This window comes from Myotis davidii, unplaced genomic scaffold (genome assembly GCF_000327345.1).
Source record: "Myotis davidii unplaced genomic scaffold, ASM32734v1 scaffold461, whole genome shotgun sequence".
Lineage (NCBI taxonomy): Eukaryota > Metazoa > Chordata > Mammalia > Chiroptera > Vespertilionidae > Myotis > Myotis davidii.
Window position 1 is genome coordinate 2,537,979 of NW_006295825.1, and position 12,739 is coordinate 2,550,717.

Genomic DNA, 12,739 nt, shown 5'->3' on the forward strand with positions numbered 1-12,739 from the left:
CCGGGAGGTTGGTCGCCTCCACCCACCCCCAGTTCCTCATTTCAGCCCAGGTCCCGGCCCTGATCAGGTGATCAGGGCCTGCCAGCCACTGGTCGCCATCTGTAGGGCGATTGATTGGGGCTGGGCCCCTCGCCCCACTCCCTCAGTGCCTGGGAGCCAGTTGGCGGCCCCATCCCCCCCTGCTCACCCGCCCCCCTGCTGCTGGTCACCATCTGAGGGGTGATCGGCAGGGCGATTGGGCCCCGCTCGCACCCACCTTGGCCTGGTGCTGCCTGCTCAACTGCTCCACCATCCTGCCGGGGTCCCACTCTCATTGGGGCCCACTGGGACCGGCAGTGTCTCGACTGCTGCCTGCTGCCAATGCCACATTGCCAACACCCATGTTCTGTGCCACCCCCTTGTGGTCAGCGTACATCATAGACTGCGGTCGAACTTGTGGTCTCCCAGTCAAACTCCTGGTCGAATGACCGCCCGAGAGGACAATTTGCATATTAGGCTTTTATTAATAGGATTGGAAGGAACCAAAGGTGTTACTATAAACTCTTTGTATTTCAGCAGTCCTAATTTGTTTTTAAATTTTAATTTTTTATGTTTTTTACTGAGATTTTACAGAGAGGGAGAGAGAAAAACTTCAATGTGAGGGAAAAACATCAATTGGTTGCCTGCCATTCACACCCCAATAGGGGATCGAATCCACAACTTGGGTCTGTGCCCTAATCAGGAATTGAACCCACCACCTTTCAGTGAATGGGAGGACACTCCAACCAACTGGGCCACATCTGCCAGGGCATCTGCAGTCCTAATTTAATGTTGATATATTCCACATAAACTTTTACATTGTTAAATTTTCACTATTTTCTTGGGAACTTAACTCTTTCCTCTGGGGTTTTTGTATTTGATTTTGCGTTTGACTTTATGTAGTAATTGACATGTGCCGGGACAATGCTGGATTCAAATCTACTACAAATTTAATAATGAGTAATTCTTGGATATACACTTAAAATTCAAATGATAGGTATTTCCTGTCACATTCTCACCCAATATAAGTATCATATTCTTTTTTATATTTATCTTTTTATTGATTTCAGAGGGAAGGGAGAGAGAGATAGAATGATGATAGAGACTCATCAAATGGCTACCTCCTGCACATCCTCTACTGGGGATCAAGCCCACAACCGGGGCATGTGCCCTGACCAGAAATGGAACTATGACCTCCTGGTTCATAGGTGGACATTGAACCACTGAGCCAGACCATCTGGGCTGGAGTGCCATATTCTTTTAGCTAACTTGAATCACATTGATTTTGAAAATTAGAAGTACATTGACATTGTTAAAATACTGTTTTTAATTTCTGCATATGCTGAATAATTTTTACAATTTAAAAACTTATCTGTTTTGAAGGCATATTTGACAAATCTTGAAACTAAGAGGCGATTATATGAAGAAGACATAAATAATACATATTTGATGTATCGGCAACTTGCCTGCATTCAATTTACAACTCTTTTGTGCTCTTTCTGTAAATATTTTTTAAAACTTTTTGAATCACAATAGTTACCTTTGGAACACTCTCTATCAGTCAGTGTTTTTAGATTATTAGTGTACTTGATTTTGGAAATTAAAACTTTTTTATAACTGTTTTGATATACAAAAGCCTTTTTAGAAATAGACACTCCATGAAATGTTTGGTTCACATGTCACACACTGATGCTTAGATTTTATAGAATCCAAGATGGCCATAGTACTCTTAAGTCTTAAACCAGCAGTTCTCAACCTGTGGGTCGCGAACAATGAAAATACATCCTGCATATCAGATATTTACATTACGATTCATAACAGTAGCAAAATTACAGTTATGAAGTAGCAACAAAAATAATTTTATGGTTGGGGGTCACCACAACATGAGGAATTGTATTAAAGGGTCGCGGCATTAGGAAGGTTGAGAACCCTTGTAAGACTTAAAGTAATATTTGTCATCTTTATTTTTATTTTTTTAAATATATCTTTATTGTTGATGCTCTATCCACTGAGCAAAACCAGCTAGGGCCATCTTTATTGTTTTTCATATTTTTATTGAATTTAGTGGGGTGATATTGGTTAATAAAATTATATAGTTTTCAGGTGTACAATTCTATAATATATCATCTGTATATTGTATTGTGTTTACCACCATAAGTCAAATCTCCTTCCATCATCATTTATCCTCCTTATACCTTTTTCCATCTCCCCCCAAAATATTTGCCATCTTTAGAAAACTACACAGGAACAACCAGATCAACATCTCAAGCTATATGAGATCTGTGTGTGTGAATACTTTTTTTATTTGGCCTTATGTCTGAACACTGTACATCCGTTTTGGATTGTATATTGTGTTTGAAATTGATTTGCATTTAACACAAAAATAAAGATAAAATGGCTGGAAGAGCAATTAAATAAAAGTAAATGGCTGGAAGAACAATTAAAACAAAGTATTTGAGCCCTGCCAGCATGGCTCAGTGGTTGAGCATCCATCTATGAACCAGGAGGTGGAGGTCACATGACACGGGCTGCGGACTTGATCCCCCATAGGGGGCGTGCAGGAAGCAGCTGATCAGTGATTCTCTTTCATCAATGATGTTTCTCTTTCCTTCTCCCTTCCTCTCTGAAATCAATAAAAGTTCTTCTATAAAAAGAACAAAAGTATTTGACGCATAAAGTGATGTTTATGCATATACATTTCTAAGAATTATTCAATACTGTTCATAAGGTCATTTAGTAAATGGTTACTAAGCTCTTACTGTCTTATGAGATATTTAAAAAGAATGTCAAACTTTAGACTTTTTGGCAATATTATTATTTTTGGTTTTAATAAAAATCAACAACCAAAGAGATATTAGAGCCTTTTAATAGACGTGATTTAATGAACCTGTAAATGTCTTCTAGTTCACTCTCATTGTCTGGAACCATTCTTCCTTGTACTTTCTCATTCTAATATGAACAAGCTAATAGTCATTATCAGCTCTAGAATAAATTACAATTCTTTTGAATTATTTGTGACTTCCATTAAGGAAACAAAATATTTGGTAATGCAGCCCAATATGTGTATACCATTGATCATCATAGCAATACAACCTATAATACAGGCTTTCTATCATATGGAGAAAGATTGCACATATATTCTCATTAAAAACTTAACTCCCTAGTTAATAATCTAGAATATGATATCTCCTATGGCTTTATTTCCCCCACAAAGACAGGATAATCCCCATTAGTTACATGGGGGAGAGTCAGAATCAAGAAAGACTAGCAGCTACTTAAAACCTGAACAGAACCATGATACCAAGAGGAAATCAAATCCTTGTGAAAAGGAACTTTGGTTCATGATGGTGTTCATTTGTTAACTATTAAATTTCTAGGAAAATAAAATAAAGACGTCTCCGTAATCTAATAGGTGAGTCAATGATAATTTCATACCAAGTCAAAATACCTTTTTTTTAGCTTTCTTCTTTCACTAATTCTATGACCATTCAGCTTACTGGATCTAAATTGAAAGGTGATTATTTTAGGATAGATCTCACAAATTTTCATCTACTCTAAAAAAGAAAAATTCTGATTTATGATTATGTGGGTTTTTAAAAAATACTTTTACTGATTTTAGAGAGGAAGGGAGAAGGAGATAGAGATAGAAACATCAATGATGAGAACTATTGATGGGCTACCTCCTGCATGCCCCCTCCTGGGGATTGAGCCCACAACCTGAGCATGTGCCCTTGACTGGAATCGAACCCGGACCCTCCAGACTGCAGGCCAACAGTCTATCCACTAAGCCAAACCAGCTAGGGCATGATTACATTTTTTTGGGGGGGGGTAATAAAAAATAAAACTTACGTGTTTTTTTTGTTTTTGTTTTTTTTTAATATATATTTTATTGAATTTTACAGAGAGAGGAAGGGAGAGAGATAGAGAGTTAGAAACATCGATCAGCTGCCTCCTGCACATCTACTGGGGATGTGCCCGCAACCCAGGTACATGCCCTTGACCGGAATCGAACCTGGGACCTTTCAGTCCGCAGGCCGACGCTCTATCCACTGAGCCAAACCGGTTTCAGCAAAACTTACGTTTTTGATTCATATTGTTCAAAAGGGTGTACAGTCTAATATGATAACTTTTCTCTGCTCCAATAGATTGTTAATTATTATTTGCTTTTTACTATCACAAAGTTCTTGCTGGAGGATTTTATTCCACTTTTATTATCTATCCATTTAACATGTTGAAATAAGATGCTATAGAAACATATTTCTTTTTTTTTTTATAAAAATGGCAACATATCCTAAAGAAGAAACACTGATTCTATAAATTGACAAAATAAATTGTTAAACATTTTGTTGCCCTAGCACAGGGGTGGGGAACCTTTTTTCTGCCAAGGGCCATTTGGATATTTATAACATCATTCGAGGGCCATACAGAATTATCAACCTAGCCTGCTATATTTGGTTAAACATTTAATTAACTCACCCCTAAAGTCTAGCACTAGGAATTTGTAGGTGTTTATCAATTAGCGGTTTTATTTTTCTCTCATTTCCAGTCACTTGACCAGACCCACTGCACTGTTAATTAATATTCCTGATTTATATGTTTGTAACTATTTTTAAAAAAAAAACCCAGTTGATATTGACTATTGAAGTTCTCCGTTCTTTCCACAGAGTACATCCTTTGCCACCTGATGACACAGATGACGAAGAAGAATAAAACTTTCTTATTCATCCTTGACTAATGTCTCCTGTTTACTCTGGTATTCTAGGATGTAAATTTGCATAAATGTATTTGTTCCAGTTAGCTTTGTTGAATAGGCATTTAATTAAAAATGAGGGTTACAAATAGTTATTCAAAAGCAACTAGTTAACATATTGCAAGATTTACGAGATAATTATGGTTATTTACCTTAGTATTCAATATAATGCAGTATTTGGTTTCTTTTACCTGTTATTAGGCTTCTTGTGCTTGCTAAAAAGAAATCATTGCATGTTGTATAGAACAAATCTGCTGTATTTGAGATTTGCTTAGATTTTTGTACTGCTGCCATTTTTACTGGCATTAGATTTTTATTTTCGTTCCTTTTATTTGATTTAAAAAGCAGAGTTGGATTTCTGCACATTTAAAAAAATCAGTATTAGTTAAACCACACCTGTATTCTTTTTAAGAATGGGGGCCAATGTTGAAAAAATTTGATGGCTATCTGTGTTCTCCATAGAAACAAGTAATGGCAATTTGATCCTGAGGGTTTCAGGCAGGAAGATTTCATAGACTACATTAAAAGAGAAGAATTTTCTTAGCATATGCATTTGATTTGGTATCATAAAATAGTGCTCTCTGGAAATCAATAAATCATGAAAGGCAAACATGCCATAAACCCAGAGCTATGTCTAAAGTTCTTAGAGCTACCTTTATATTTTTCAAGATAACAGGGGTATAATTGAAGAGGTGGGTATAATATAACGTAGTAACAGTAATTCTTGCTTCCTCATCACATTTGTTTTTGCTGACATCTGTTGTCAAAATTAACCATGTTTTAACAGATATGTTTTTCTGAAGTTTGTTTTTAATAAATGAATACTTATTTTCACAATAGATTATATCCATTTGTGTGCTTCCTAAGATTCTACTAGATACTTCTGTTTTATTTCTTCCAAATACAAATCTGTGCATTGATCTGACTTTATCACCTTCCACACTGAGTCCTGATGATTCTAGATTGCATTTTTTTTTGTCTTAGAGGTCGATATTAAATAAAATGTTACTGAATTTCAAGTAGAGTTTTATTTTAAGTACTTCCTTGATAACTAGGCTTCTTATTAAGGAGTAACTCAAATCAACTCTTATTAAAGTCAAGGTTTTTTTTGTGTGTTTTTTTATCTTGTATTTATTTTTTTAAATCTTTATTGTTCAGATTATTACATTTGTTCCTCTTTCCCCCCCGTAACTCCCCTCCACCCAGTTCCCACCCCACCCTCCGCCCTCACTTCCCACCCACTGTCCTCATCCATAGGTGCACGATTTTTGTCCAGTCTCTTCCTACATCCCCCTCCCCCTTTCCCCCCAAAGAATAGTCAGTCCACTCCCTTTCTGTGCCCCTGATTCTATTATAATCACCAGTTCATTCTGTTCATCAGATTATTCACTTGATTTTCAGATTCACTTGTTGATAGATGTGTATTTGTTGTTCATAATTTGTATCTTTACCTTTTTCTTCTTCCTCTTCTTAAAGGATACCTTTCAGCATTTCATATAATACTGGTGTGGTGGTGATGAACTCCTCTAGCTTTTTCTTATCTGTGAAGCTCTTTATCTGACCTTCAATTCTGAATGATAGCTTTGCTGGGTAAAGTAATCTTGGTTGTAGGTTCTTGGTATTCATCATAAAGTCAAGTTTTGATGGGTCTGAAACCTGATTTGTTATTTTTCACTGATGGAGAGAGAAATTTTTTGGTGGTGTGTCTCATGAAGTATAATTTTGATATATAATTTTTTAAAAATTTGATCTAATGAAAGTACAGTCTCTTCAAATATACAATTGATGTCTCACTTTTTAAATTTTTTATTTTTTAAAATAAATCTTTATTATTCAGATATTACTGATGTTCCTCTTTTTCCCCCCATTGCTCCCCTCCACTCAGTTCCCACCCCACCCATGTCCTTACGTCCCCGCCCCCACTGTCCTGATGTCTCACTTTTATTAGGCAGAGGTGTCTGTTCTATGTAGTTTTTCTGTCAAAGCTTTTTGAAAATTAGATTAGCAATTTAGCCTCTTCTAAAAACATAAGGGAAGTATATATTACCTGTTTCCATTGAAATTGGTTGGCAACTATTTGTTTTTTGTTTGTTTGTTTGTTTGTATTGCTTTTTAGCGACAGATGTGAGAGCTTAACATCTATGGATCGATTGCCTTCTGCACTCCCCCTACCTGGTGGATAAAGCCCGCAACCCGGGCATATGCCCTGACTAGGAATCAAATTGGTGACTTCTCAGTGCATGGGGCGATGCTCAACCAACTGAGCCACACTGACCAGGGCTGCAACTCTTGTGAAAAACATCATGAATTAAAATTTTGAATTTTTGTAACTTCCCCTCCTTCCTATTCTTCCCTCCCCCTTCCTATTCTTGTTTCTGTCTTTGACATAACACAGAACAAGTTATTCCTTCCACATGACAACCTTCAAGTACTTAAAGATAGCTGTTATATCTTTAGCTTTCTCTTCCTAAGGCTAAACATTCTATTGTTTATGTCACATATATCCTAAGTTAGTTTCTCTAAGTCCCTTGTATAAGGGGCTATGTTTTGTGTTGTATATTGCTTAGGCACATAAACTGATCCAAGTAGTCATTAATTGTTAGACTTTAGTTTTTGTATCTTTTATATTTGGAGATGCCAATGGAACTCTAAGAATATTTAAATATTCATTATTGCATAACAGAGTTATATTTCCCAAAATAAACATTAGATACCCTAATTCTTTCTTAAATTATTACAAAGAGCAATAAAAAATGAGAAAAAAAAAGCTTTTAAGAACTGAGAAAAGCCTGGAGGTTATATCTACAGGATAAACGTACTGTACTGACTTTGAAGGCTAATTGAGATCTAGTTTAGATCTGAAAGCACTATGTTAATTATGGTTCATATTAAGAATATGGACTCCTGTCCTAGCCGGTTTGGATCAGTGGATAGAGGGCCGGTGTGTGGACTTGAAGAGTTCTGGGTTTGATTCTGGTCAAGGGCACATGCCCGGGTTGCAGGCTCGATCCCCAATAGGGGGTGTGCAGGAGGCAACCAATCAGTGATTCATCATTGATGTTTCTATCTCCTTTCCTCTCTGAAATCAATACAAATACAAAAAGAAAAAAAATATGAACTCCAATAGTACTGCTCACAAAGTCCTGTAAGTGTAGTTAAACTCACCTAGCTAATTTTAGGTGTGGGTTGTGCTCTTTATCTTTAGAGGCCTCTAAAGAATGACTACACTGAAAAATGATAGAATAATAGAAGTCATGTGACTATTTAGGAGTCAAGCCAGTTACAAACCTATAAAAAAGTGACTATTACTAATAAAACTATGAAGAGAGGATCTAAATAAATACTGTCATATTTCTTCAGGCAATGGGAAAAATAGATGTTGCATAGGAATTTGCATTTCTATATTGGCCTAAACTACCACATTTAATCTTAACTATTAACTGTTCTCAATAAAACATTTCTGTAGAACACATTTGCCATAATGTTTAAAAATTTTTAAAGACTAGTCCACTGTAGTTTTAGATAAGTCATTGTTCATTGGGCTCATAGTTTTACTTTTTTAATTTAATTTTTTAAAATAAATCTATTGGCAATTAAAATATCAAGTTCTATTTTGTCATGGTAATGGTTTGTCACTTGTCACAGCCAGATTTTTTAAAGAACAATTAATTACTGGATGTCCTCAGATTCTATTTGAATTCTGTGTGTATGTGTGTGTGTGTGTGTGCGCGCGCGTGTACTTCCACATGTATGCATGTCCATGAGAAGGGTTGTAATGTTTTAGATTTATTAAACAACCTACTACTGACATTTTATTTTTTATTTTTTGTTAATCCTCATCCGAAGATATTTTTCCCATTGATTTTTAGAGAGAGTGGAAGGGAGCGGGAGACACACACAGAGGGAAACATCAATGTGAGAGAGACACATGGATTGGTTGCCTCCTGAGAGCTTGCAGTAGTGTCCTTTGACCTGAATGGAACCCCAGATCCTTCAGTCCGAAGGCCGACACTCTATCCACTGAGCCAAACCGGTTAGGGTGAAAGACAAAGACAAAATTTACCATTCCCTATGAGAGCCTGTCAAAGGAGAATGAAGTGCATGAGAAAACTTTCATAACATTGAAGATTTTAAAAGCCCAATTGAAACACAACTGAAAATCCACAAGAGGGGGATGCTTGCTAAATTGCCAGAAAAGAGAACTCCCACAAGGGGAGAGAGAGAGAGAGAGAGAGAGAGATAGAGAGAGAGAGAGAGACCAATGGGTGGCCTGGGACTCGGTGGGAGGAAGCAGGTGTTCATAGTTCCTCGGGGGTAGGGGTGGAGGCGTGGGCACAGCTTAAGGGAAAAGCTGGGCTTTGTGACTCCGGCTGTGAAGCGTGTGCTCTAAGACGAGGAGCAGAAGGTAGAAGGGTGTTGTCCAAGGAGAGTACCCGCTTCCAGCTACCTCCTGATAGTCCCAGAAGAAATGGGGGTGCTTTTGAGGCGCTTCCGCTTAGCAACCCCACGCGGTTGCTAAGGAGGGGCAGTAGTGGGGTGACCCGGAAGTGCTTGTGTCAGTTTCTCGCTGACTGCTTGAAGTGTGTCCTACCTAGAGCGCCCGGGTGCTTTGCGCCAGGCTGAGGGTGGGGCCAGCGTTAGTGGTTCCGGCTCGGCTCCTGTCGCCCCTCGGCTCCTCGCCTTCCCCCTCCCCTCCCACACCTCTCCTCCCTCCGCTTCCTGGGAAAGAGAGAAGCTACCACCGTGGGTGGGTACAGAAGCGCTCGTCGCCTCTGGGAGGGGACCGCGCCGGTCCCTTGTGATCCCCGGAGCTCCACCGGACCAGGTACTCGCTCCGGCTCCGACGGGGTCCCGGAGGTTGGAGCCTGAGGTGGGTGTGTGTGTGTGTTTGTGGGGACTGGTTGCGGGGGGAGGGGGGCGGGCCGCGTTCTCCGGGTCGGGAAGGGGGACGCCGAGATGCTGGGTGGGGCGCAGGCCGGCGCTGGTGTCTGTGGAGGTTGCGGGGGTGGAGAGGAGGGGCTGGTGGAAACCGCGGGCGGAGAGTTTCGGGTGGCTGGGTGAACGTTGCGGAGGAGGCTCCCCTTTGGATGCAGAAGACTTCTGCCGTGTGGACGGGGAGTTTGCCACCTGGAGGACTCGCTCTGAAAGGGGGAGCGTTCTCCGGAGCCAAAAGGAGGGCATAGATCTCGGCAGGGGTGGTTGGGGCAATCCAAACCTCCCATTGCCTGCTTTCCCTGTCCACCCCGCTGGGACCTAGCCCGGTTTTGAGGTTTTGGGGGATTGTGACTCGGCTGGACACCGTGGGGAGCCGCCCTTGACCGAGCTAGGGCCGAAGAGTGGGTAAGGAGACCTCCCTCCACCCGACTTCCGTGTGCGTCCCCCGCTTCTTCCTTTATTGCTCGTGTCCCTGCGTCGCACGGGAGCGGTACCCCCCAAGTGGGCGGCATCACAGCGTAAAAGAGAGTGGAACTGGGTTTGTCGCCTCTAAATGATATTTCAAATGTTTGAAAAGTGCTGGAATAACATATTCACAATGTCTCTTAGTTCTATATTAAATCGTATAAGTTATCTTAGAAAAGTGCAATTCTGAAAAGCACCAAACTATAGGCTAGTCCGGCATAGTCTTGTTTGGTAGATATTGGTGTTTATAAAAAAAAAAAAAAGACTAGAACCGTATAGAATAGAGGTCTAGGAGAGACATGTTGAGGCAAGCCTTTTCCACCCCCTTTTTTTTTTAACCTGCCAGTAAGCCTGCCCTAGTTTAAACGAAGCAGAACGAAGCTCTTCATTTTTATTTCAATCAGTGGCCGACTGGTAAGTACTGTGTGGTGATGCCTTAGAATAGATAAGTTCAGAGAGACAGGATTGTCTGCTTTTGAGCCTGTCTCTTAATCTTTTAAGGAGATAATTGTGGTCCAGGGGAAGTTTTGGCTTTGAGGTAGGTAAATCTGGGATTGAACCCAACCTGCCATTGGCTAGTTGTTGATCTTGGGCAAGTCATGGAACCTACCAGAGATTTATTTTCTTCATAAATACAATGAGTTAAAATTCTTACCAGTATTGTAAGGGGGATGATATACGTAAATAATAGCCCACTTTAAATGGAATCACCTTCTAATTGAAAGCTGAATTATCATCCATCTTACACAGTCAAGGTAGCCCAGTTTTGTGGAATAAGGCTTGAGATAGGAAGGGAATTGGATAATGATATTTAAAAACATATACAACAAGACTTTCAGTGACTTAGAGAAATTGATTACAAGTAGCATGAAATTCAGCTACCAGTAGTTTCTTAACTCTTAAAAACAAAGTAGAATATGCGCATTTATTCAAAATACCAATAATGTTTCAAAGGTTTTCTCAGATTTGTGTTGTATATAGTATGGATTGATAGGAAAAACATTTAAGCCCTAGCTGGTTTGGCTCAGTGGATAGAGCAACAGCCTGTGGACTAAAGGGTCCCCCGTTCCATTTCTCTCAAGGGCACATGCCCAGGTTGCTGGCTCCATCCCCAGTGGAGGTCATGCAGGAGACAACTGATCAATGATTCTCTCTCCCTCTCCCTTCCTCTCTGAAATCAATAAAAATCTATTTAAAAATAAAACATTTAAAAAGTAATTTATGCCCTAGCCCAGTGGTTCTCAACCTTCCTAATGCCTCAACCCTTTAATACAGTTCCAGTGATCCCAACCATAAAATTATTTTCGTTGCTACTTCATAACTGTAATTTTGCTACTGTTATGAATCTAACTACTGTTATGTAATCTAAGTATCTGATATGCTATATGTGTTTTCCGATGGTCGCGACCCACAGGTTGAGAACCACTGAGCTAGCTGATTTGGGCATCCGCCCTCGGACTGACGGGTCCAGGGTTTGATTCAAGTCAAGGGCACTTACCTGGGTTACAGACTGGATTCCCCCCACCCTCCCCAGAGGGTCAGGTCATGTTGTGTGCAGGAGGCAATCAATCGATGTGCCTCTCTCATTTTGATGTTTCTCTCTTTGTCTCTCCCTTTCTCTCTAAGAATCAATGGGAAAATATCCTCAGGTGGGGATTAATAACAACAACAAAGTAATTTATGTAAATTTCAGTCAACATCCCCTGTCTTTGAAGAGAATTAAATTGGGACATAAAATAGAAAGTTGTAATTTAAGATTAAAATTAACATTAGTGTTGTGACTCATCTTAATTAGATTTAAACTATTAGCAAAATTTACAGAATTTTTATATGTATAATCTGTAAAATAAGTGAAAATGGAATGAATTTCTGCCTTTAAGTCAGTCGTGATGATAATCCTATATAATAAAGAGCTAATATGCAAATGGTCATCATGCTCTCATGCCATCACAATTCATCACTAGAAAGCTGCCTGCGCAGCAGGTGCACACAGGTGGGCAGGGCTGCGTGCACGGCAAGGCGCGCACGGGTGGGCGGGGACTTGACTCTGCGTGCATGACTCAGAGGCGGACCCCGGCTCCTGCCTACCTCTTTGGGGCTATCCATGGAGGAGCCCTGGATGGGTGGGCAGGGCCTACCTCTTTGGGGTGATCTATTGCAGGCCTCCTGTACTGTGAGAGGGCACAGGCCAGACTGGGGAACCAGTGAATTTCATGCACTGGGCCTCTAGTATAGAAATAAATCTCAGGAACATGAAGTCTTTATAATTTGTTTCTTTTATGGTTTTAAAATGATAATTATATGTTACCTGTTATATGTCATATTTTCAGCTAATATAGTTTGCTTTGTGATGTAACATGTAGTTCATACTTTTTTAAAAATATATTTTATTGATTTTATACAGAGAGGAAGGGAGAGAGATAGAGAGTTAGAAACATCGATGGGAGAGAAACATCGATCAGCCGCCTCCTGCACATCTCCTACTAGGGATGTGCCCGCAACCCAGGTACATGCCCTTGACCGGAATCGAACCTGGGACCTTTCAGTCCACAGGCCGACGCTCTATCCACT

At 39.8% G+C, this 12,739-nt stretch overlaps 2 protein-coding genes across 6 annotated transcripts in view; both read left to right on the forward strand.

The window, feature by feature from the left end:
- KIAA0101 (KIAA0101 ortholog) overlaps window positions 1-5,607 on the forward strand; it is a 15,212-nt gene extending 9,605 nt beyond the window's left edge. The window contains exon 4 of the mRNA XM_006770780.2: window positions 4,683-5,607. Within this exon, the coding sequence (XP_006770843.1) occupies window positions 4,683-4,728 (46 nt within the window). The 3' untranslated portion in view covers window positions 4,729-5,607. The remainder of the gene's footprint in view (window positions 1-4,682) is intronic.
- A 3,753-nt stretch (window positions 5,608-9,360) lies between these two features.
- The window catches only part of CSNK1G1 (casein kinase 1 gamma 1), a 160,209-nt gene continuing 156,830 nt past the window's right edge, over window positions 9,361-12,739 (forward strand). For all 5 annotated transcript variants that reach the window (XM_006770784.1, XM_006770781.2, XM_006770782.2 and 2 more), the window contains exon 1: window positions 9,361-9,638. The gene's annotated coding sequence lies outside the window, so the exon portion shown is untranslated. The remainder of the gene's footprint in view (window positions 9,639-12,739) is intronic.